Raw genomic sequence first — 21,417 nt, forward strand, 5'->3', positions numbered from 1 at the left:
TATTTTTTTCTCTCCAAGTAATTATATATTTGTACCTGGTTCTGTGATGTGAAATACTTTATTTTCTGGCATGGATCCTTGCACATTTTTGTAATTATGCACTGCTTGATCAGTTTCTTCCATCTAATTCTTGTTTGGGGAAAGATGGCTTATGTCTATATTCATTTAGTGTACATCTAGACCAGGGTTACTCAACTTTGGAAGCCCCAAAGGCCACAATGGTACTCACAGCACATGCCAAGGGCTGCAATTTAAGTGTGCTTGCAGACACTTACAGAGGGAATAGTTTATTGAAATAACAACCTAACATGAGGTGCTTAATAATGGAATGTATTTTGTAAGTAAAAACTCATCCTCAGATTTTGGAAAATGTATACCCATATTTTACTAGATTAATCAAGCATTTGACAGTATAGTTGAATCACCTGCAGAGATATCAATCATTCTGCAATGATTTCATATATCTTATTTTTTACCTACTACATTTAGTCATTCATCTCAGAATGAACAAAGGAGAATCTATAGTATTTAAAACTTGTCAGAAGAGAAAAAAGAAAATTAGTAATTCTTTGCTCTCACTTCTCCATGCATAGAAGTTTTCTTTTTGTCCACTCATGTCAGTGATGCTCAAACAGATATAGAACATGTCAGATATTAAAAAAAGAAAGTCTCACCTTTTCAAAAGTTATGAAAATAAGTTATAAGTGACATATATATGGATTTATAAATCTGTGAATGACATGCTGAATTATCCTGAAACAAGGGAGGCTTTCACAAAGTCTAATAATAACTATAATCTATTGAATGAAATTTATGCAACATAAAAGATAAAAAACTGCCCTTCAGGGCCAGTGAAATCAAAAGAGATATGCACACCATTAACTGAAGCTCTCAGATCTTTATGAACAGAATAATGAAATATGAGACAAGTTCTACTAAGAAAGAAATCAAAGACTCTTTCAAGCCCAGTGAAGCTAAATGTTGCTGGACTAACTTCTACAACATGCAAAATATCTTCATACTTCATTTTTATGTACTTTATATCCTTTAAAAGGATATTTTTTAATATTCCATGACCCACATTCTGATATCAGTTACAGTGATGTAAATCCAAAGTTTCTCTGAGTCTAATGCAAATATTTGAACTTGCAGTGATATAACTGAGAGTAGAATACAATTCTGTGTAACTTTCAGGTGAGTGTATTTGAATAGTCTAAAAACACAGTGGACTGAAATATTGTACTGCTCAGCATTCTGACAATGTAATAGTGAAAAGCCAAAGAAGGGTTCAGCCACTTTATATTTCAGCAACAAGAAGTCATGTGGTACCTTATAGACTACCAGATGTATTGGTCTATAAGGTGCCACAGGACTCCTTGTCACTCTTGCAGATCCAGACTAACACGGCTACCCCTCTGATACGTTATATTTCAGCAGCACTTAAAATGAGTTGATGCATATGCAAATAACAGCTGCTGCATCACATGCTGCCACGAGCATGCTGCAGTATATGGACAAATCCTCACTTTTCATTGCACACTTCAGCTCAGTAACAGAATCTTAAACATGTTGTGGTACCTCATTATTCTAACCTAACTCTGAGTAGAGAGGATTCAAGTCCCTGCTGTGCTTCAACCTTCCTGTGTGACCTTGGGCAAGTCATGTAGGGCCAGATTTTCAAAAGTGTTTCTATGCCTAAAGATGCAGATCTCAGTGGGATTTTCAAATGTGCCTAATCATTGATTTCAATGGGTGTTAGGCATGTAACATGCTCAGGCACGTTTGAAAATTCTATTAGGGACCAAAATATCTTTGAAAATCTTATCCATAGCACTTTCTTGCCTTCAGTTTTATCTGTTTTTAAAAAGGAGGTGGGGTAGTGCTATCTCACAGGGGTGTTGAGAGGAGAAAAGCATTCCAGATTGTGAGGTGTTCTGATACTAGTTTGAAGTCCATTGGGAAAAAATTGTCTCTCTTGAGCAGCACTGGTCAGTAATTTTTCAATGAAAGAGTTTTATGTTGAAAATTAAACTTTTTCCGGTACTGTGCCTTCTCCAATGACAGGTTCGTTGAGAAACATTTCACACGTGCAGGATAGAATTCCTTGTCAGCAAGAGCCAAAATAGCCAATAACCTGGTGGCGAGGGCACTCACCTATGATTGGAAGACTCAAGAGCTTAAATCTAGGTCCCACAGATGCTATTATGAGTGCCAGGCTCTTGGCTATTTTAGGGCAGACTGTGCTCCCTTGCTCACTCGCTCTCTTTCTCATAGAACAGTGTTTCTCAAACTGTGCTCCACAGAGCCCCAGGGCTCCACGAGACATCTCCAGGGGCTCAATGAGATTGACAAACTGGAAACATCGATAGATAGAACACATACAATCAGTGGACCGCTGGGGCTCCGCAGGAGTACAACACATACAATCAGTGGACCGCTGGGGCTCCGCATAAATTTTTACGCATGTAAAGGGCTTCTGTCCATTCTAGTGGGTGCTCTACCCCTTTCAGGATGAAGAGTTGCTACCAAGTAAGCTGTTGCCATTGGAAGAAAGGAACAAGGCAAATATGAGCTTGATTAGGTGGGTGAAAACCCTCCTTTCTTCCCCTACATGTATATTGTTCTTCCTTTTCTGCTGAAGTGGCGTGAAAGGCAGTTCAAAAGAATCAGGTTCTGATGTGTGGCGCACTAATGAAAAAGATAATCTATATCATGCCAGTGGTTTTTAAGCAGGAATTCCCTTTTATTCAAATCAAATTGAAAGTAGTGGGGAGTACTGCTTAAAATTCATATTCAATAGGAGAAGGTTATGTATCGTTGCCTATGTCTAGACTGAAAGCTTCTTTCGGAAGAACCTTTTTTGGAAGAGATCTTCCGAAAAAACTTTTTTAGAAAGAGCGCGCCTACACAGCAAAGCACAACGAAAAAGCGACGTGCTTTTTTGAAAGATAGTGTCCACATTGATTGTATGCTACCTCACATTTCAGTTGTGATTACTGTGGATGGAGTGGCCACCAGGGCACCCGTGCTTTTTCCTGGAGGCCTCTTCTTTCGAAAAAACTACTTCTTCTGCATCCACACATGCCTTTTTCTGAAAAAACTTTTTCAAAAAAAGGTGGCTTCTTCGTAGAAAGAGGTTTACCCCTGTCGGAAGCCCTTCAGTTTTTTCGACTTTCTGTCGAAAGAACACAATAGCAGTGTGGACATAAGAGTAGTTTTTCCAGAAAAATGGCTGTTTTTCCGGAAAAGCTCTGCAGTGTAGACATACCCATTGTTATTCAGTAAACTAGGCTTTATATTGCTTCTTTTTTTTTTCTGTCAAGATATTTTGGCAGGCAAAGATCAGCACTACTGCTCTTCTTAGAAGATGTGTTGCTTATGCACCACCAACTCTTGCTGGGATTCTATAAGTTTTTACATTACTATTGTTGATTTTTTCTTCAGTATGTGTTCAAGACCAAGTCATGTGAAGAAAGGACTGTTCATGAGGAGCTTGCTACGAATGTGACTGGCCTTTTGAAATCAAATGATCAAGTAACAGTGAAACATGTTTTAAAGGTGAATAAAGCATTTCAATATTATCACAATTTCTGCTTCAGCTTCCTTCTCTCTCTTTCTCCGTGCACTTTGCCTGTAATAATCCTTCAGATTTATCAAGCTTTCTTGTTGTAATATTGTGAATTCTCAACATAAGCCAATGCCTAGTACATGGTGATTTTACATTGTGTAATTCCTCCTTCTGGATTTCCTTTCTCTTATTGTACAGCCATGGTGAAAAATATGATTCTTACACAATACAGTGAGAAGCAGAATGTTAAGGGTGATTTTTTTTTAACTTCACAAAATATTATCTGGGAAACACAGCTGAGATACATATTTATAAATAGAATCTATATTCAAATAATATGATTTTAATTAAATTACTATTGATTTGTAATCTGCAAAATGTAAAAGATCATTATTCTGATAAGCATGAAGAGCTGCCTATTTTTTTAAATTAACCAATAAGTGGGATAGCCCTCTGGCCACAAACACATCCAAACCTCTGCCATATCCTCCACTCAAGGACTGGAAGGGAACTCATAAGAACTAAGTATTCAGATTTACTCCAGCTGTGAACTTCCCCATGCCAAGGGGATTCTCAATTGTCCTGATCCAGACAGTCCCCAGCTCATACTGGCTGAAGTGACCTGGAAAAGGTGGAGCCAATCTGGCTCATAATGTGCTTTATATGCAAGAAATTAAATGGCTGTTATAATGTCAAAGTCATTCTTGGTATATACACATGGGACAACGCTGCTAAATGAATTATCCATGTAAACTCTTCATTTTTTAATAGGTAAATATATTTTTACTAAAATGTGCTAGAGATTAAGAGATTTTACTAAAACGTGATACAGATTAAAAGATGTAATTGTTCACTCCTGCCTTCTTAATAAAGGGAAAGTCACAATTGCCAAGTACCAGATTCAGCAAGGTGCTATGCAGCTTCAATTTCCAAATGAAGTCAAAAAGAAGTTAAAGTTGCTGATAAGTCCCAAGAGATTTAAATACTGTCATGGTTAAATGGCAAGCCTAATTTTTCTATGGTGTAGATTGTCAGTGCACACTGCTGAGAACTACAGACGATTCCTCTAAAGAGAATTATCTATGCAAAGTCGTTGCAGCCATTCTGGCCCCAGGGTATTAGTAAGACAAGGCCTCTGCTTGTCTAATAAAAGATATTGCCTCATCCACCTTCTCTGCCAAAATAATCTCTTTTTCAGCACTGATATTATCACGTGACATTCTCCATAATATTTTACAGCATTCCTGGTTCTTCTTTGCAATTATCTTAAAATCAGTGGCACAATACTTGGTTGATACAAACAGAACACAGGTAAGAATATACATTACTATGTAATAAACTAAATTTAAGATTAATTTCTACATAAATACATTTAACCATGTAAAGTACTTTGAAGTAATGATCTGGGCTTTTCTTAGATTCCTCGAACACAGAGATTTCCAGAATCATTCCAGACGGAACTAGACACACTGGTAATGGTCTTATCTGACCATGTTATTTGGAAACACAAAGATGCTTCTGAAGAAACAAAAAATGCAAACCACAGTATTGCTAGATTTCTTAAGGTGAGATGTTTAGTCCTTACAGCACATGCGTTTATTGAATCATAGTCAATGCAGGGTAAGGAATATTCAGCCTCTAGTCTGAGATAGTCTAAGAGCAATCAAAACAAATGATGGCTGAAGATGCAGAATCAGCACTGATTTATGGCATAATTGTTTCTCTGCTATTAGGTGAGCAACTGGCTCTGTGGGAGTCCAATGGCTGCATATAAATCTGCTAAAAAAAAGCCTCACTCGGACATATCTATCCCACAAAAAGATGTGGCAAGGCTCCTCTTTCATTGTGTCAGCCTACACATTTGTCCCCCTGGGAGGATAGAGTAAATCAGTCCTGCTTTGGAGGCTTTCAATTCTTTGCTCTGTTTTATTTACTGTATTCACAGGGTAGGTCTCTCAACCAAAACCCTCCAGAACACATATATTCCTTTGCTCCCACCAGAGCACTGACTTGCTATGACTGTCTTCTGCTCACCAGCCCTTCCCCAAACAGAAGCAAATTCAGGAATTCGCCCATGGGAGGAAGCAGCCCTCTACCTAGGAAAATCCTTTTCTGCCTGCTGCCCCCTCACTCTGACACAGTTGGTTTCTCCTCCATCCTCCCACTCTCTTAACAGGAGCAGGTCCCCAGCAGTCTTTAAATGGAATCAGGTGTCTCTAATTAAGCTGAGGTAGCCTCTTCTCAGTTCATATATTAAAGGGCCTTCACCATTCTCAGACTGATGTGCCTCTTTCCACCACTCTCATATAGCTGTCAGGTCTAACTTTGTTACAAAGGGTCTATACTGGCACATCCTTGGAAAGGAACAGTGCGGGCAGATTGGACTGGTAAATCTGGCCCTGAGCTACTGGAGTAAATACAGAATTATGAATATTCTATTTTTTTCCTTAGCACTGTTTTACATTTATGGATCGTGGATTTGTATTGAAGTTGGTCAACAACTATGTAAACATGTTCAGCCCCGGGGATCACAAGGTATGAGTAATCTTTTTTAAAAGTGACTTGGTAGCAGAGTATTTTCAAGATGAAACTACTTAGGATCCATTCTGCAGTTACTCCATGCTCAGAAGTATTACTGATCGCATTATTTACTATAAATAATGTGTTACGAATTTAGGTCCTGTTCCTGCAAGGAGCTTCACACAGCTGGACTCCTGTGTCCATACAGAACTCGATGGAGATCTGTAGATGCATAGAGGTCAACCCATGTGTAGTTCATTCCACGATCAGGACGCCAGCCTAATATAGGTTAACAAATTATTTGTGTGATCATTTTCCTGTAATATATTTGTAAATACTGAAATAGCGTGATCGTTAATTTTCAAAATATGGATGGCTCATTCACATACTAGCCTGGTATACTCTTCATTATTTATGTATTGTGATTAGTGCACACATGGTTTTGTTTCTGCTGTATAACTGGATCAGATAAATATATATGGGAAGTAGCAAATACTAATAATAGTGTACTCATGGAACACATTTTTGAATGAATAGTCATTCTAGGAAAAGTGAGTGAAATTTTTGGATTCATGAATTTTTTTCACAGCTATTTATTAGTGTTCTATATGAATAGTATAACCTCATGAATTATAAAGAATCAAACTTGTCACCTTTCATTGTGAAAGTAGCCACAATTTTTTTAACTGTACTTCAAGCTGTATGCAGATCGCTCACATAATCAGAGAAACAGCTGCAGAATCAGGCCCTTAGTTATTGTGCTATACATGAAGATCATAAATCTGCAAAGAATTCTATATAAGCTGAAAATTGTTTCCACATGTTTCAGTCCTAACTGCCTTCAGCAGAAAAAACCAGATGTTTAATTAAAACATCCAGTTAATGGCTAACAGAACAGTTCATTATCTTAGATTGGTCATTCTGTATAGCAGAAATTAGCACATCCTCAAAGATAAAAGTATATCCACAGATTAGCTTCCTTTCCAAACAGTCTGACAGAGAATATTTGAAAGTGGAGTCAATGGGGAGCCAAGGCAGATGTGCCAAAGTAACAGACTTGAGGCCAATGAAAAAGAATATGCATAAAATGAGTTATAAAGATTCTTATGACTTTGAGGAAATACCAAAATATCCTCAGTGGCTTGGCTTGTCTGCCTTTGTAACTAGAGAGCAAAAAACAGAGCCAGTTATTCACTTTTGAAGGTTACGCTTCATTGGCCTGTATGTTTTGGTTTTTAACTGCTTCTTTACACATGTTTTTTACTGATCCCAGTCTCCCCTTTAGGGCTACAGCTACACTGTAGCCTTCTTCCAGAAAAGCATAATTAATTAGCAGCCGCTTTTGCTCAAAGGGCTTTTGCACAAAAAGGAGCTGTGTAGATGGCTCCTTTTTTGCGCAAAAACCCCTCTTGCACAAGAGCATTTCTTCCTCATTTTTTCAGGAAGAACGGCTCTTGTGCAGGAGGGGGGTTTTGCGCAAAAAGGAGCCATCTACACAGCTCCTTTTTGCACAAAAGACTCTTGTGCAAAAATGGCTGCTAATTAATTATGCAAATGACGCACGCCGATATTTCACACCGTGCTTCATTTGCACAAGCTTTTCCAAAAGAAGGCTACAGTGTAGTCGTAGCCTTAGAAAGTTGAACCATTTGAAGAAATAGTATATATGGTTGTATCAATACATAACTTTGCACCAACTAAACTTATTTTCTGTGTCATTGAAACTTGATGGTAGAGCTGATTCACTGAAAACTACCCACAGGAATTTTAAGCATTTCGATGTTTGTTTTATCCTGAATTAAGTGAAAAAGCCAAAATATTTTTTTTTAAATGGATTCAGAAATATTGTAACATTTCATTTTAACATTTCTTTGTGTTCCCCTGAGCTGCGTGATGCCTCGCTGGAGTGCTAGTTCAGCTGTTTTATGCCCCCATTCTCTTTTATCAGCCTAGTTCTGTGGCTGACAGACCATGACTACAGTGCATCATGGAGAAATAATCACTTCAATAGAAGTTTCCTTACCAGCTCTACTCAGCAGGTTCTGAAAAGTTCTGATGAGCCACAAAGTTTCCAAACTTTTTGGTCTAGACACTTTTCTATACTTGTGGCATCTTAGCTCTACTGTCTAGCAGAGATGAAAAGACAAATCTTGTGACATGGACCCTTCACATCCTTTAAGAAGGGCCAATGTTTGTACCTTTACAGACACGTGTAGATACTGGGACAAGTGTTTCACGTGGTATATCAGCTTACTGCATCCTGGGCGACCGTTTCTTATGAACAACGAGAAGTCCTGTGGCACCTTATAGATGCATCTGACGAAGTGGGTCTTTGCCCACAAAAGCTTCTGCTCCAATAAATCTGTTAGTCTATAAGGTACTACAGGACTTCTTGTTGTTTATGCACATTCAGACTCACATGGCTATCCCTTAGAACACTGTTCTGGAAAGAGGAAATGAATCTAAATACCTCAATCAAGATAGTTTCCCATCTGTAAAATAGGGATAGTTATTTCATATCAGAACGGAAAAGCTTAATTCATTAATGGTTGCAAAGCACTTGGAGCTTTTGAATAGGCGACTGATATAGGAAGGCAAAATACTGTTGCTAAACAGAATTCATTCTTAGTAAACTGCGATGATAAATATGCACACACACAGCAAGATGGGAATTTTTCCACTTTGTTATAGTTTTTATAGTTCTCTTTGTATAAACATTGTTATAAGGTTAGGAAAGGAAAATATATACAATTCCTGTACATTTTTAGTAAGTACACAGTGCTAGGTCAGTGAATGATACAGACTATTGAAATGATTACTGCAGTCCTGAAGAATGTGAAATAGAGGTGATACTTTATACCTCTAAGAGTTTAAGTAACAGAATATGCCCTCCAAGGGAGCCAGTGTGTGGTTTTAAAGTGACAGCTGCTTTAAATACGTTGTTTAGTTAAAGTTACATGGGATAAGTGTGAAATCAAATTACAGGAATCCACCCAAAAAAAAGCAAGCTTTGTTATGATAAATGCCTCTAATAACATTTGGGAAAGGGGGAACCAAGTGTTTTATCATATTTTGCCCTGTAGTGTTACATAATGCACCATTAATTTTCAGTGGCTGATACGATATGATTTTGAGGTAAAGATAAATATTAATGTAATTTTTATTTTGTGTCTTGTTGTCATTAAAGTCCACACCAGTTATTTAATATTGTGGTGTTTCAGATTTTATATCAGTACAAATTTGACTTTCTTCAAGAAGTTTGCCACCATGAGCACTTTATTCCTCTGTGCCTGCCCATACGATCTGCAAACATTCCAGGTAATAACTCACTTTCCATTGTGTCATTAGTATCTGTGAGCTAATTAGCCATGGAAAGGAGTAAATCTCCAACCACCTGTAGTTAAAGATTGTGAAATCTATTGGTTGTCACATGTTTCACAGGCCAGTTGCATGGGTAATACTGTAAACTCTCCAAAAATAAAGTCTAGACATTAAATATGATAGTAGAGACATGGATAGTTAACAAAGGATGATATACAGATCTCCCAATTTAAATGTCTGATTATTTATGAGACAAGGAGAGTCAGGTGATATCTTTTCTGGACTATCTGCTGTTGGTGAAAGAGACAAGCTTTCAAGCTACATTGAACTCTTCTCCTGATCTTTAGTTCTTTTCATTCCAAACATGCACACACATTCAGTTCTAAAGTGGGTCATTTAATCGAAATTTTGGTTTAGTCACCTGGAGGGTGCTTGCTGAGAGCGCAGTAATAAAACTGAAACTGGGTTGAGAGATGGAACTGCAAGAACTGAAACTTGGAAGAGGTTTGAGAGGATGTGCAGCAGAAAGGAAGGGAGTTAAAGCTGTGAAGGTGATGGAAGCTGTATCCTCTTCATTTGGGGAGGTTCAACAAGCAGTTATTTGAGGAGGTGAAAGGCTCTTTTGCTCCTGTTCATCTGGTGAATGTCCAGTCATGCCATTGTGTTGTTAGTATCTGTGAGCTAATTATCCATGGAAAGAAGTAAATCTCCAACCACCTATCGTTCTGACCCGTAGGTTTCACTACCAATAGGTACTTAACCACCAAAGCTAAACTTGGTGTGTATGGTGTGAGTGTGGCCTCCTACTTGTGGCTGATACCACTACACCTTTTCCCCTTTACCAAACTCTTGTGTAGACATGTACACAGACAAGCATGAGCCATTTTATAATGCACAGTCTAATTTCTGTCTTTTACACTTCCTTAGCCATTTCTGCAAAAAAAGAGTAAGGGTATGTCTACACTGCCACCCTAGTTTGAACTAGGGTGGCTAATGTAGGCATTCGAAGTTGCAAATGAAGCCCAGGATTTAAATATCCCGGGCTTCATTTGCATCTTGCCGGGCGCCACCATTTTTAAATCCCCCTTAGTGCGGACTCCGCTAAGGAGTCCGCACTAAGGGGGATTTAAAAATGGCGGCACCCGGCAAGATGCAAATGAAGCCCGGGATATTTAAATCCCGGGCTTCATTTGCAACTTCGAATGCCTACATTAGCCACCCTAGTTCGAACTAGGGTGCAGTGTAGACATACCCTAAGAGAGGAACATGCTCCTCATCTTTCTTTACAGTGGGAGGAGCAGCTTCTTTAGCATGGTTTTGTGATTAAACTGCATGATTGAGAGGTTTTGCTGTTGACTTTAGTAAAACCTGGATTTCACCCCAGGCTCAATTCCCAGTTCTCTTGTTTGCCCGAAGGCAAGTCACTTAGAATTGAATCCTGCAAGGTGCTGAGCATGAGTGTAGTACCTCCCTGAGCGTGTGCCTGTTTCCTTGCGTGTGTTAGTTTCCTCATCAGCAAAAGGATGATGCTGTACTTTCCTCACTGAGCTGTGATGAAAAATCTGGTAAACAGATTTTCACATAACAGGCTTGACAGAAATGAAAAGTATTAATTATTCCTTATTATCGTGTGTTAGTGTATTAATATTTTAGTCGGAGGGGAGTGCTATTTCAGTCACATTTGGTTGAACTGCCTTCAGTCAAAGTCACTTTTTCCAGTGTATATCTTGTGGATCAAACACCATGATTTCACGTTTCTAAATTATTCTGTGAGAATTTGCTATCTAAATCTCTTGGCTAGGGTGACTTGACAAATGTTAAAATGTCTGCCTACATAGAGACGACTCTCTTAAAAAAACCTGAAATGGATCTCATGGTTACCTATTCTACTATGTCAAATTGAATTAAAAACCCCTTGTTTATCATGCATCCATTATAAACAAAACAGACAATTATCCAAGAACTTAATCTAAAGCACACTGAAGCCAATAGTAACCTTTCTGTTGAATTTGATGACTTTAGGATTAAGCAACAAGGGAGGGGGAATAAATATACTTTTCCCACATCATAAGATCATTAATTTGATTTAGTAAAAATGCATGAATCCTGCTTTTGTTTGTTTGTTTGTTTGTTTTTTATGATGATAAATCAAGATCCTGTGACACCTTCAGAATCAACGCAGGAATATCATGCATCAGGTAAGAGCCTAATTTCTTAGTGTGCATCTACACTACACCATAGGTTGAAATAAGATACACAATTTGTGCTATGCAAATTGTGTCTCATTTCAATCTTATTTCAAAATAGCTTATTTTGTAATTTGGCACTGTCTACAGAGTACCAAATTTCAAAATAACCCACTGTTCTGAAATGTTCCTTACTCCTTGTGGAATGAGGTTTACAGGAACATCAGAATAGTAAGCCCGTTATATTTCAAAATAACAGGCTTGCTATTGAGACATGGGGTAGGTATTTCCGGATACCTCTGGTATCCCGAAATAATGCTATAGTGTAGACATAGCCTTACAGCATTACATATGGAGTGTTAGCAGGGAACAGAGAAAACAGCGTGAGGAGTTTTGATTTTTCCCAGCTCTATCACTAATTGTGGTGTTACCTTGGAGGAGTCGTTTAAATTGTCTGACAATAAGATGTTTGGATATCTGTGTCTCAGTATCTTCAGTTATAATATGGGCATAATACTGATGCTGTGCCTTAAAAGGTGTTTGAAGACTTATTTGGTGTTTGTAAATCACTCTGAGACCCTCAGGTGGGAAGAACAGTAGGTATAGATCATCATTCATTTATAAATTATACAAACTCCATAAGCTTAAGAAGTATTTGTTGTTGATATTTGTTAATTTGAAGTCTCTGAAACTCGCACATGAGCTAAGATGGATTTAGCCTTCTGTGAAACCCTGTATATCCCAGGTGTGTGGTTAGATGGGTCGCTCATAAGAACATAACATAAGAACGGCCGTACTGGGTCAGACCAAAGGTCCATCTATCCCAGTATCCTGTCTGCCGACAGTGGCTAGCACCAGGTGCCCCAGAGAAGGTGGACCGAAGACAATGATCAAGCGATTTGTCTCCTGCCATCCCTCTCCAGCCTCTGACAAACAGAGGCCAAGGACACCATTTTATCCCCTGGCTAATAGCCTTTTATGGACCTAACCTCCATGAAATTATCTAGCTTCTCTTTAAACTCTATTATAGTCCTAGCCTTCACAGCCTCCTCTGGCAAGGAGTTCCACAGGTTGACTACACGCTGTATGAAGAAGAACTTTCTTTTATTAGTTTTAAACCTGCTACCCATTAATTTCATTTGGTGTCCTCTAGTTCTTCTATTTAGGGAACTAATGAAGAACTTTTCTTTATCCGCTCTCCCCACACCACTCATGATTTTATAGACCTCTATCATATCCCCCTTCAGCCTCCTCTTTTCTAAACTGAAAAGTCCCAGTCTCTTTAACCTCTCCTCATATGGGACCCGTTCCAAACCCCTAATCATTTTAGTTGCCCTTTTCTGAACCCTTTCCAAGCCCAAAATATCTTTTTTGAGGTGAGGATACCACATCTGTACACAGTATTCAAGATGTGGGCGTACCATAGTTTTATTCAGGGGCAGTAAGATATTCTGGGTCTTATTTTCTATCCCGTTCTTAATAATTCCTAGCATCCTATTTGCCTTTTTGACCGCCGCTGCACACTGTGTGGAAGTTTTCAGAGAACTGTCCACGATAACTCCAAGATCTCTTTCCTGATTTGTCGTAGCCAAATTAGCCCCCATCATACTGTACCTATAGTTGGGGTTAATTTCCCGATGTGCATTACTTTACACTCCAATGTGGAACAATGAAATAGGCCCACCTGGAGAATTTTTGTCAAAAGTTTTATTTCTGGACTGTAGATTAACATCATTCCGTTAAGAACAAAATGAGATCATTTTCTGTTTTGATACAGAGATTCCAGAATACACCCTGACCAATGAATTTTGCCATAAACATTTTTTAATTGGGTTACTGCTTCGGGAGGTTGGCTTTGCCCTGCAAGAAGACCAGGATATTAGGCACTTGGCTTTGGCTGTGCTTAAAAACCTAATGGCAAAACATTCATTTGATGATCGATATGCAGGCCAGGTAAGTGAGTTATTCTTTCCACTGATATTTTCATACAGTGCAATACATTTGAAGATTACTCACTCCCCAATTTAAAATGTTTTGTTTCTTTCATTCCTCCCTCCCCCAGGATAAACAGGCTCAAATAGCAAATCTGTACATGCCCCTGTATGGCATGCTTTTGGACAATATGCCAAGGATTTATATGAAGGATATGTTTATTTTCAATATAAATACATCCAATCAGGTAACTTAATGCAATTTTTCAGAATTTTCATATGGATAATTGTAGTGTTGATATCTGTTACTTTCTCTAGCATTAACAAAAGGGGAGGCCATCCACAACAATAAAAGGGACTGAATATTTTCAGATTAGGGTTCCAGAAACACAATAAAAAAGGGAGCAGGCATATCATGAGAATTATGGGGAAGGGAGAGGTGAGAGTGGGAAGGAAGAAAGGTTTGAGTTTCATGCTGAGATTGCTGTAAGTGGCAGCTTTGCAAACAACACCCACAAGTTCAGGTTCACAAAGAGCAGTGGTGGTTTTGCTGTAGGTGGCCCTAGTGATGAGGCTGTTCTTGCTCCTGAGAAGAAGAGGACATGGTAGGAAATCTCTGGTACTTCAGTACAACCTTCAGTTCTGCTGCTACAGACACTTGTGCATGTGCTTAACTCTATGCACAAGAGTATTCCATTTGGTGCCAATGGGAACAGCCTCATGCATAAATTTAAGCACATGCATAAATGTGAGCAAGATGAGGACTTTGACCATGAAGGTTTAAGATATATTCTGTGGGATGCACGCTAAAAAAAGTGCAGTAGGAAAGTTCCGAGAGAAGTCTGACAGGTGCTTTCTTTAACCTTTCCTTTGTCTATATCGCTGTGGGCCATTGACCTAAGTTACACAACTTCAGCTACTTTAGTAACATAGCTGAAGTGAATGTACTTAGACCTGCTTACCCTGGTATCTTCAGAACAGTAAATCGGCAGTTGTCACTTTCCCATTGACTACAATTACTGTTCTCATTTTGGTGGAGTACCATAGTTGATGGGAGAGTGCTCAGCTGTTGATTTATCATATGTAGACACAATAAATTGACCCCTGCTGTCTGTCGATCCAGAGGTAGTGAAGACATGCTCTTAGTCAATCTCTATTCAGCATGGGGCTGCAGCTTCTCAGGTTAATCACAATGGACCAGATACTGATCTCAGTTCTCTGGTAGAAATCTGGAGTTACTTTCTTGGCTTCAATAGAGTAGAATTTACACCTGTGTGGCAGAGATCAAAATCTGGCTCAGCACTACTCTATAAATCACCTGGTCGGAGTATTGTTTTTAAGAATGCATTTGTGGTTTGCCTCTGCTATTAAGGAGATTAGATATGTTATTTATATGACCATATTCAGTCTCCAAAAACAGAGCAAGATGCTATTGCCCTCCACAGTTTTCTGCAAGCCAACCTGCTTTGCTAGATAATTACTAGTCATATTAAAATACCCTTTTTTTCTGACATGTAGGTAATTGGTTTAAGAAGAAATCACACTTTTAGACTTGATCTCTCATATTCAGCTCTGCTTATGAGAGGGTTTCATATTTTACATTGTTACCCACTGTATGATGGTAAACCTTGAACTCTTCTGGCTGCCTTATCTGAAGAGCTGAAAGTAGGTTTTTAAGCCCAATCTCTCAGCAGTCACATCAGATATACTGTAATTATAAAATTAATGAACAGACCGAGTGTAAGTTTGGAAAAAAGTGATATTCTGTAGCTGAATTTTTATTTCTGCCCACTTTGAAATGCAGGGATCTAGGGATGACTTGAGCACTGCAGGAGGATTTCAGAGTCAAACAACAATGAAACATGCAAACTCTGTGGATACGTCTTTCTCCAAAGATGTCCTGAACTCTATAGCAGGTACTTAAGGAGTGCTGGTAATGCACACAGAGATGTCTGTGTATTTCACCCCCATTGTGCTTCCTGCTGAAAAGCCTATCGCATGGATAATAGTATCATTCACCCATTTGTGTTATATACTAGAAAATAAGCAATGCTGTGTTTTTCCTCCTTTCTATATTTTTGGATCCATTTTATTTCTCTTCTAAAGCTACCCTACTTTCATTGATTTCCTTTATCATATTGCCTCGGATGAAGATGCCAACCTTGCCTTTAGCCTTTTATTCATCCCTGTGCATGAATGTGGTCTTGCGATTGCCCCATTTTCCTGTCATTCTAAAATCTCATGAAGGGGGAGTTGCCACTTTTTTCACATGTATGCCAGGCACATCAAAAAGTCATGCTCCGAAGAAGCCATTACATGCCATGTTGCAGGTATGAATTTGTAATAAAGAAATCATTTTTATTTTTTCAAAATATAATAGAGGGGAAGAAACACAATTAACATTGTTTACTTCATGTAAGGCCCACTTCAAAGCCCACTGAAATCAGAGTGTCTTTCCACTGACGTCAGCGAGCTTTGGATCAAGCCCTCATAAAAAGTAATGCCGTGAATAACAGCAAACTATCATTTTATTTCATCTTCTTGCATGTTTTCAGTACCAAATGTAATCATCAGTAGATTCGTAACAGTGATTGATAGTTCAAAGCACTAGTATCCAGCTAACATTCAATGTATTTTTGGTTTTCCATTATTACTATTAGTTTTTTGTACCCATATACATTATTTTAGCATGTTTGCCGTGACTTTTGTTTACAGCCTTTTCATCAATAGCTATCTCTGCAGCAAACCATGCTGACTCCAGAGCTTCCATAGCAAGTCTTGACTCTAACCCAAGTACCAATGAAAAAACCAGTGAGAGAACGGAGGCCTGTGAAAAGGTACATGCGCAAACAATTGAAAACAATTCTTAGAGTTAAAAACACTATCTTGGTACTCAGTAAGCCAGTTGGTTTCCATTTCCACAGATTGTGAGGCCTTTGTCTTTGATCGGATCAGCTCTCCGCTTTGACAAGTTAGATCAGGCTGAAACTAGAAGCCTTCTTATGTGTTTCCTTCACATTATGAAAACAATTTCGGAAGGTAAAAAAAAAAAAATCCCCAGAAAGCATTTTTTTACTTGTAATGTTATAACGTCCTTAGAGCTTAGTGTTACGGCTGCACTGCACACTGCTCTCAGCGGTACGTGTGCAACACCGTGTCCACGCTATGGTGCACAGCTATGTGTATCAGTGAAAGGCTCTGGCCAGAGTGAGCCATCAGGGAAAGGCTTCAGCAGCTCCCTTCTACCGAAGCCTTTCACTTCAGCATTGAAGACTCTGGCAAGGGCCCCCCAGTCTCCTGTCTGCTCTCCCCTACCTCCAGAGCAGGGCTACAGCTGGGAGTGGGCCAAGAGCATGGGGCTGGCAGCTAAGACCCCATGTGCAGACCAGGAGCAGAGCCCCAGAAGTGGGGCTTGGGGCCAGGTGTAGGGCACTGAGCAAGGGGCTAGCAGCCGGGGAGTGGTGTGTGCGGTTGGGGTGGAGCCCTGGGCATGGGCAAGTAGACAGGGCATCGCATAAAACCGGGGGGGCGCTGCAGCACTCCACTCCCACCCCACACCTCTAGTTCCTGTGCCTATGTTCCCAACTTCCAGAGTCTTCCCTTGCAGTGGGAAAAGGCTGCAACAGCAGGGAGCTGTTCTTCCCTATGGCAGGAGCCTTTCCCCACTTCTCCCCTGCCAGAGCTTTTCCCCGCTATTGGAGTCTTTTCCTGCATAGCGAGAAACTACAAGAATACAAATTGCAACATAGATGGGAAGGCACAGCATGGGTGACTGGAGAGCCATGTAGGGTATATACTTGGGTATATATGCCCACCTTCCGGTGTGTCTATATTCTGCTTGCCTAAGCTGTACCATTACCAACTATTAAACCTGTGCTGGGTGGCTACTGGGGTACATACTCTACATGCAGCGAAAAAAGCGTACAGTGTTAACTTAATCTAAAGTCAAAGGAAAACTTCTCAGTGTCTTAAGTGAGCTTTGGATAAAGCTCTCAGTTTCCAATGGTTGCTAAATTCCTACATTTTGATGTCTGTTCCCAGATACGCTGATTTCCTACTGGCAAAGAGCTCCATTCACAGAGATAGCTGACTTTTTCAACCTTTTAGAGTAAGTTCACTTTCAGGTTTGCTTGCTGGCTTGTTAAATAATATTGTTCTCTAGCAGCTGCTGTAAGTAATAGTATTTTTTTTATCTGGGTAAAATTCAGGCATGCTGATGATTAAAGGCCATAGCATTCCTTATGTTGGCAATTTCTAGGCAGAAGTTAGGAAACTCTTTGGGGTTTTCCTCACAGAATTGTGTATGAATTCTCCCATTTGGGGTTGAGATTCTCTGCGTCTCCTCTTTCTCATGGGAAGAGGAAGGACTTTGTCTCCCCAAACCAGATCTTTGAAGAATCAATGGATTCCAGAGCTATCCACCTTCCATGCACTCCTAGCCTTGACCTAATTTCTCTGGCTCCTTTAAAGCTCAACTCCTAGAGTTTCCCTGTCTGTAACTGAAACCAGAACCTCCTAAGCAGCTCAGCTGTAAAAGACGGGTAAGATGAAACTGACTGGGTTAGCATTTACTTTGTCACAAAAGTTCCATAAAGTTGCTGGAAAAACTGTCCTCCTGCAGACATCCCCATGGTTCTCTCCTGACCATGCAGAAATTCCAGGTCAAGGGAAATGAGATGGGGAATAATAGAGTGGAAGTGGTAACCTCCCCTTCTACATCCCCAATTCTGGGAGCTGCTAGGTCTTGGACCATTTGCTAAGTGGTGGGTTTATCATGGGAGATCTTAAAAAGATCAAGACTCAGACTTTTTGCAAAAATAGCATGTGTCTGCACTAAACAGAATCATTACAAAATGCACTTCATGATTTTTCAGGGTTTGCCTGCAAAATTTCAGATATATAGGAAAACGAAACATAATCAGGTAATTATTTTTTACTTATACAATATAAATTACATAGTTATTTTAAGTATTACTGAGGGGGTTAATCCTTAGATAAAAGTCATCCATATCCATCCATTTCATTCTGAAAGTGTCTTTGTGAAGTATGGTAGCGGACCTACACAGCTTTTTAAACCTATGAATGTTTGGAGTTCAAGTACTATCGCCATTTTCTTAGGCAAACAGATGGATTACTTGTGATAATATAACTGTTACTGCGCCGTGTTCTATCACAGTGTACAGATCCCTCTATTTGTCACCATAGACCTGTGAGAGAATGGCGCTATCGTGTATTGATGCACGCTTTAAAAACATTAGAAACCGAGATTCCCTTAGTCCTCATAGTTTTCTTTATCCATAACACTGATGAGCATGAGGTCATTTTTCCAGCTGCCAAGCATGAAACGTGCACTTCTGTTTCACCCTGTTATGATGCTTTATTTTTCATTTCATGCTATAACAATGAGCATTTCTGTCTGTCATATGTTCAGGAGCAAAATGAAGAGTTGCTGTATTAACCAATTCATACTTTGTATCATGTTTTGCCAGATACATTCGTGTTTTTTCACTGACATGACCTGATCAGTGGCACGTACCATAATACAGTTAATGTTTATTTTCTCTTAACAGGAAAATTGCTGCTGCATTTAAATTTGCTCAGGCCACCCAGAATAATGGAACTCTTAAAGGGTCTAACTCATCTTGTCAAACATCTGGTCTGTTGCCGCAATGGTAATTAATATGTTTTTAACATCTTAAGCCAAATCCAGAACAAATTAGATCTAAGCAATGTCTGAATCTCATTTACATCCTAAAACATCTGGGGAAAGATTGGAGTTGGCTCTATTGAGTGTTTGAGACAGGTGTCTTATTGCCTCAGCTGAACATCAAGGAAATGGGAACATCTTTCTAGATAAAGAAGATCAAGAGTGTGGGCTGAATGGCCTGAGGTAGCAGCCCTAGGAGCAGCTGCGCTAGGAGAGTGAATTTCTGATTTATGTGGTTTGTAGGCTTTGTCAAAGAGCAGGCTAAGAGAAGCTCTGTTCACTCCCCTCTGTGCTTTTCAGATACGTCTGTTTATTTATGTGCAGCTGATTCAAACCTAATAAGCCTGTATCATGGTATATGGATGGGAGAAATGAAACATGAAGAAAAGGAAACATTCCTTCCTCCTACCCCCCTCCAGAATAAGCACTGATCTCATTTTCACAGCTGGAATTGGCAAAGTGCCTTTGAATTAAAGCATGAAGTGGCCATTGTTTTGCAGCACATTTATAGGAGAAACAGCATGGTGGTACAGAATTAGAAAACCACCACAAACGAGGCACACTGCAGCTGTTTCCACTGATGACTACAGTCTGCATCCTCCCAAAGCAGCATTTAGCTCTTCTGGCTATTAAAAAAATAAATAAAAAAAAATTGAGGAATGGCAGAGAGATAAGTTAAGTGAGAAATTAAATATTGTTACTTTTTAATGTCCCTTCTGACTTGCACTCTGCTTTTGAAGGTTAACTTACATTCACTGACAAACAATCTATTTCCATGTAGAAACAGATTTTCAAAATAGAGTAAGATTTTTCAAGTGTTCAACAGTTGAATCAGATTTTCACTCAGCAGTTCTGACACTTAGAACTGGATTTGCAGCATGTTGGATAGCAAAAGTCTGGGCGCTGACAGGGAGCTGGGCTCTTTTGAAAGTCTAAGAATAAGTTTAATATAATCAAATAATTACCAACACATCAGAGACTTCTTTAGTTTAGAAGAAATTAGATATAAATGCTCAATTTATGGTTGAAACTGTTGCTTTTATACGTACACATGTAGAAGGGCCTTTCTTTCCTTGGTTACTCCTGGTGGGGAAAGGTGAGTGCAAAGTTCGTATTTTGCCTGTGTGTATTTGGCAGAGAGGAGACTCCATTCTTTGGGAGAGCAGGTGAGGAGCTGATGGTGTTAGAGTGGAGTCACTATCTGTGGCATCCTGCTTTCTTTGCTCGCAATCCTATGGTACAGCGGTTCCCAATCTTTTTGATACTGGGGACCAGTAAACCCATTCACAAGCTTTTTGGAGGACCGGTAACGTTTATTTGCATTTTTGCATATTCATTAAGCAAATGATGAATATGCAAATAAATTGTGCCGCTGGCCCTACCTGTCCAGTGGGTTGTTCTGCCCACCCCCCACAGGCCCAATCCCAGCCGCTTTATTGGCTGGTGCTGGCTTCCCCGGCTGCGTCTGGCACTGGGTGTTCTGTGTCGGTACACACGGCATCCGGCCTTCTCCCTGGATCCTAACACCCACCAGATCTAGCCCCGCTGCCTGGGAGCATGCCAGGCAGAAATGCTGCGGTAGCGGGCTTTCTCCCAAGAGGGCCACACCACTGCACTCGGCAGTGTGGGGTGCTGCTACGCTGTCACACAAATTAATAGGATCATGAACGATAATTTTTCTAAGGACCGGTATTTTTTTTCTAAGGACTGGTACTGGACTGCAGACCACATTTTGGGAAATGCTGCTATGATAGATCATTGCATAATAAACGCTGGTGACCTCATCATACACCATACACCCAGTTTCCTCTGAGAAGAGGCTTGAGTCATTAGGGAGCTTAAAGGACCATATTTTTCACTGGGAGGGTAATATTGGAACAGCTCAAGTGTGGTAGATTGTCAGTCAGTTGAAGCCCTTAAATCAAGATTGGTTGCCTTTCTAAACATGCTCTAGCTCAGCCAGAAGCTATGGGGTTGATGCTGGCAAATTTTCCTGGCCTGTAGGGAGATGTAGGATAGCAGAGTGTCACAATGGTATCTTCTGGCCTTAAAGTCTAGTAAAGCAAGATCTCCTTCAGGATCACGTTGAAATGGAAACTGTGAGGAGTCAATGTAGAAGCATTAGATCTCTGCTTGGATGGTTTTTGGCAGTTATTCTGAGTGTTTTGGTTGTCTGGAAACTTA

General features: G+C 39.7%; 1 protein-coding gene across 16 annotated transcripts in view; it reads left to right on the forward strand.

The window, feature by feature from the left end:
• DOCK10 (dedicator of cytokinesis 10) overlaps window positions 1-21,417 on the forward strand; it is a 258,333-nt gene that overhangs the window by 190,435 nt on the left and 46,481 nt on the right. For 15 of the 16 annotated variants that reach the window (XM_075937572.2, XM_075937573.2, XM_075937576.2 and 12 more), the window contains exons 26-39: window positions 3,445-3,558; window positions 4,808-4,879; window positions 4,987-5,133; window positions 6,020-6,103; window positions 9,310-9,406; window positions 11,563-11,607; window positions 13,373-13,548; window positions 13,658-13,774; window positions 15,331-15,442; window positions 16,242-16,363; window positions 16,451-16,565; window positions 17,568-17,634; window positions 18,401-18,448; window positions 19,097-19,198. In XM_075937572.2, the coding sequence (XP_075793687.2) occupies window positions 3,445-3,558; window positions 4,808-4,879; window positions 4,987-5,133; window positions 6,020-6,103; window positions 9,310-9,406; window positions 11,563-11,607; window positions 13,373-13,548; window positions 13,658-13,774; window positions 15,331-15,442; window positions 16,242-16,363; window positions 16,451-16,565; window positions 17,568-17,634; window positions 18,401-18,448; window positions 19,097-19,198 (1,418 nt within the window). The remainder of the gene's footprint in view (window positions 1-3,444; window positions 3,559-4,807; window positions 4,880-4,986; window positions 5,134-6,019; window positions 6,104-9,309; window positions 9,407-11,562; window positions 11,608-13,372; window positions 13,549-13,657; window positions 13,775-15,330; window positions 15,443-16,241; window positions 16,364-16,450; window positions 16,566-17,567; window positions 17,635-18,400; window positions 18,449-19,096; window positions 19,199-21,417) is intronic. The other variant, XM_075937571.2, reaches the window with a different exon arrangement.

Source organism: Pelodiscus sinensis, chromosome 10, assembly GCF_052426305.1.
Source record: "Pelodiscus sinensis isolate ZL-2025 chromosome 10, ASM5242630v1, whole genome shotgun sequence".
Taxonomy (NCBI): Eukaryota; Metazoa; Chordata; order Testudines; family Trionychidae; genus Pelodiscus; species Pelodiscus sinensis.